At 62.8% G+C, this 4,229-nt stretch overlaps 1 protein-coding gene across 1 annotated transcript in view; it reads left to right on the top strand.

The window, feature by feature from the left end:
* Positions 1 to 245: 245 nt before the first annotated feature.
* The window catches only part of MINK1 (misshapen like kinase 1), a 63,797-nt gene continuing 59,813 nt past the window's right edge, over positions 246 to 4,229 (top strand). The window contains 2 exon segments of the mRNA XM_075071324.1: positions 246 to 320; positions 1,329 to 1,477. Coding sequence (XP_074927425.1) covers positions 246 to 320; positions 1,329 to 1,477 — 224 coding nt within the window.

Consider the following 4,229-nt stretch of genomic DNA (forward strand, 5'->3'; position numbering starts at 1 on the left):
TGGCCTCACTCTGCGGCTCTGACGCAGCCCCAAAGTGCTTCTGGAAGCCGATAACCCCGGCAGTGCCTGTGGAAGGGCCTGGGGCACAAGGCACGTTCCCCGATCTGCGACCACAGAGCGGCGTGGAGGTGAAACCCTCCTCCTCTGAAGTCTGAGAGAGAGCCAGCGGGGGGGCTAACCGTGGGCGGGGTCGGAGGCAGTGTGGCAAAGGAGCATGTGAGGAGGGGGCTATGGGAGAAGGCACCATGGGGCTCACAACGGAGCCAGTGGGCCGGTGGCTCTGCTCGGAGCTGAGGGGCGGCAGCACCAGAGAGGATCAGGTGGGTGGGGATGGGCAGCAGAGGGCCTGAAGCCAGAAACTGAAGGGTTGGTGTTTGAGCCAGTGGAGAACAGAGGGGAAAACCTTGGTCTGGGGGGGACTATGCAGCACCCAGAACAATGGAGGGCCCTGATCTTGGCGGGGGAGGGTCTGTCTGGCACCCACTGTGATGGGGACCCCAATCTGAGTCAGGGAGGGAGGGTTCAGTGCACCATCAGACGCTATGGGGGCCCTGCTCTCCGCCCAGGAGGGGTCTGCACAGTGCCGGACGCTGCGGGGGCCCTGATCTCCGTCTTGGAGGGGTCTGCGCCCTGCAGGGGCCCCGGTCTCCGCCCGGGAGGGGTCTGCACAGTGCCGGACGCTGCGGAGGCCCTGATCTCCGTCTTGGAGGGAGTCTGCGCCCTGTGGGGGCCCCAGTCTCCGCCCAGGAGGGGTCTGCACAGTGCCGGACGCTGCGGGGGCCCTGATCTCCATCCAGGAGTGGTTTTCCCGGCGCTAGCATGACAGGGTCTCCCATCTTGGTCTGGGCTCTGTAGATACTGCCTTGCTACGGGTCACATCCATGTGGGAGGAGGACAGAGAGAGGGGTGGGGCGTCAGGCCCCCATGCTCAGTGCTGTTAACCTGGCTGCCTGGGTCTAACCGTGTGGCTGACCAGGCACTACTCAGCCAGCAGGAGCTGCTGCCTGGGCAAGGCTGTATGGATGCGGCTGCCTCTGGTCTGGAGCTCGTCCCTCCCACTCCAATATAGGTTAGCACTTGGCACGGGCTATGCGCCCGGGGGCCATGTTGCATCAGGCCCTGGCGATGGTATTAATAGCTCTGCGGTGTGATCTGCTGCAGAGCCCCTGCCCAGCACCAAGTGGAATTGAAGGGTGGGCTGGTGTGTGGTGGGGGAGGACGAGGGGTCTCCGGGGCAGGGACTGGAGGTGAGGGGCAGGACGTGGCAGGCTAGCACGAGGAGGGTCTGTTTGTGGCACGGTCCCACCTGACGTTGTCTCTTTGTCCCCCCACGCCAGGACCCTGCCGGCATATTCGAACTGGTGGAGGTGGTCGGGAACGGGACGTATGGACAGGTCTACAAGGTGAGTTCGTGGTCGGCCCACACCATTCATCTGCCCCGTCTCTGGGCACCAGCCAGAGCCACCCAATGGCAGAGGTAATCCTCTGCGGCAAGCCCAGCGCACCGTGACCCTGAGCATCTGGAGACGGGAGCCCTGCCCTGCCACTCACCTGCTAGGGGACGGTCCCACATTCCCAGGCTGGGGGGAGTTTGAACGCGGGCCCCGCTTGAAGATGGAGAGGTCTCGTGCGTGTGATTGTTCGTTGCCATGACAAGCGCCCCCTGGCTGCTGGGGAAGGTGGGCAGGGAGGGGAGAACTGCCTTGGTGGGTGCTGCACAGCCGAGATGGGGGCCCTCTGAAGCCTTACGCCTCCCCCACAGCTGAGCCTGGGGCCTGTGCAGACCCTGGGGGAGAGACGGTCCCAGCCCCCCAGTGCCGACAGGCTATAAATAGCTGAAGGATGGGAATTCTGCACAGACACACACAGCGGGGCAGTAAATCCCCCGAAGTCAGAGTCCTGAGCCCCCAGTCCAATCCCACGCATGTTGTCTAGGACTCCACGGCGTCCCATGTGCTCACCGTGTGCTCCTGTGGTGAGAACAGTGCTGAGCTATAGGGCGGTATTGCCTCAGAGCCCTGTCATTGTGCTGGGGGAGGGGTGTTATTTATTACGTGTATTACGGTAGTGTCAGGGGACCCCAGCCGTGGCCAGGCCCCGTGGCGCTGAGCGCTGCACATTATTAGGTGTATTACGGTAGTGTTAGCGTGGCGGTGGCCAGGGCCCGTGGCGCTGGGTGCTGTACGTTATTAGGGGTATTACGGTAGTGTTGGCGTGGCGGTGGCCAGGGCCCCGTGGCGCTGGGTGCTGTACGTTATTAGGGGTATTATGGTAGTGTTGGCGTGGCGGTGGCCAGGGCCCCGTGGCGCTAGGTGCTGTGCAAACAGCCCGAAGCGTCGCTCACGGAGTTGACATGCTCAGTCACTCTTCCCCCCAGCTCCGCAGGCCTGGCACTGTGTCAGCCCCTGTTCGGTGGGCCCAGCGAGCCGGCCTCCTCGGCTCCAGCCAGCTAGCACCACCCCCCAAGCTGGAGGCGGCACGTGGGCTCGGCCTTCAGGGAGAGCGCGGGGGGAGCCGTGAGCCCCCCTTGAACAGGATCCTCACTGTCCCTCCAGCTGGGTGTGCGCAGACGAGCGGTGACTGGTGTGGGGCCCAAGCTGTGAGCACGCGGTGAGTGAGTCTGTGGCCCTGCTCATTAGGGTAATGAACTGCCATCCGAGTCCTGGCTATTTGCATGCTAGGATGATGGGGAGGGGGGACTTAATTTCCCCCATGAATGGGAGGGAGACAAGACGAGGCTGGAAGAGACAGACCCCGTGACTGTGGTGAAGTCTCTCCGCCGGGATCCCAGATCCATCTGTCCGGGCGCGGCACAAGGGATCGGCAGCGTGGAGGTGACTAACTTCCTGCTCTGTCACTCCACCTTGTTATCTTTACCATAACGCCTCTGTGGCTGCAATAGCCGAGTGTTTCACTGGATTCACCGTCACAAACCCAGATGGGAAAACTGAGTCATGGCGCCACGAAATCACTCCCCCAGGCTCACACGGGAAGTCTGGCCGAGCAGGGACTCGAACCAGGTCTCCCCAGTTTGTCATCCCGCAATTGGGTGGTGGGAGTTGTAGTTTGGGTGCCCCACGCCGGTGGTCTCTGTGGGTGGAATACATATCCCATGAGGCAGAGCGGTGGCTCCCCCGAAAACATGCCCGCGGTGCATCCTGGGAGATGTAGTCCAGGCAGAGAGCCGGGCCCATGGAGGTGAACAAGGGGCGTGTGCTGCATCTGAACGATGCCTCCCAAATGGAAATTTTCAACTGTTTCACCACAATTGTGAGACTTAGCATGGGGGGGGCACCCCTGTTTTCCGACAGTCTCTGCTGCGGGGCCTGGTACGAGGGAGACCGAGAGCAGCGTTGCCAACTCCCTTAAGCCCCAGCTGCTGGAGTCTTGGTAGTGCTGGGGAATCCTGCCTCCTCCTTCCTTGCCAGGGGAAGCTGCCAGCTGTCCTGGCTGCAGAAAGCTTGAGACTGGGACGCGAATGGGAACCAGAACCCAGCATGTGTGTGGTGGAGTTTTGGGATTTCGAGGGTCCTGCCGGAGCTTTAGCAGTACTGGGCTGGGGGGTTGGATTTTCATTGGGAGTCTCTTCACCGCCGGGTTAGCCCGGGCTCTGTGCTCCAGCTAGCGCCTCTCCCGTCCCCTCCACAGATAGGCCAGCGGTTTGGTTAGGGGGGTCATCTCCTCGGGGGTGGTCCCCATCCTCGAGCAATCACTGCCTCTGAGCCTGCTGTGAGTGCTCACGCTGAGCTGGGCCGGCCCGTGCCCTGGGAGCAGCAGCTGGCGGGCAGACCAGGCCTGCTTCTCGTTGAGGTTGGCTTTGCAGGGGTTAATGCTGAATGTGTGTCTCGAGCATCCCAGCCCTGGCAGAGGTGGGCTGATCGGTCCTGTATTAGAGCACCCGTGAATCACAGGTAACTGGAACCTGGGGAGGAGGACAGAGGTTCTATCTCCAGCTCCCCCCCACCCCCGGCCCCTGCTCCAACCACTAGCCCCCACTCCCCTGCCAGAGCCGGGGAGAGAACCCAGGAGTCCTGGCTCCCAGCCCCCACTCCCCTCCCAGAGCCAAGAAAAGAACCCAGGAGTCCTGGCTCCCAGCCCCCCTGCTCTAACCCACCAGCCCCTCCCAGAGCCGGGGAGAGAACCCAGGAGTCCTGGCTCCCAGCCCCCCTGCTCTAACCCACCAGTCCCCACTCCCCTCCCAGAGCCAGGAGAGAACCCAGGAGTCCTGG

The sequence above is a fragment of the Chelonoidis abingdonii genome, chromosome 11, assembly GCF_003597395.2.
Source record: "Chelonoidis abingdonii isolate Lonesome George chromosome 11, CheloAbing_2.0, whole genome shotgun sequence".
In the NCBI taxonomy this organism is placed as follows: Eukaryota; Metazoa; Chordata; order Testudines; family Testudinidae; genus Chelonoidis; species Chelonoidis abingdonii.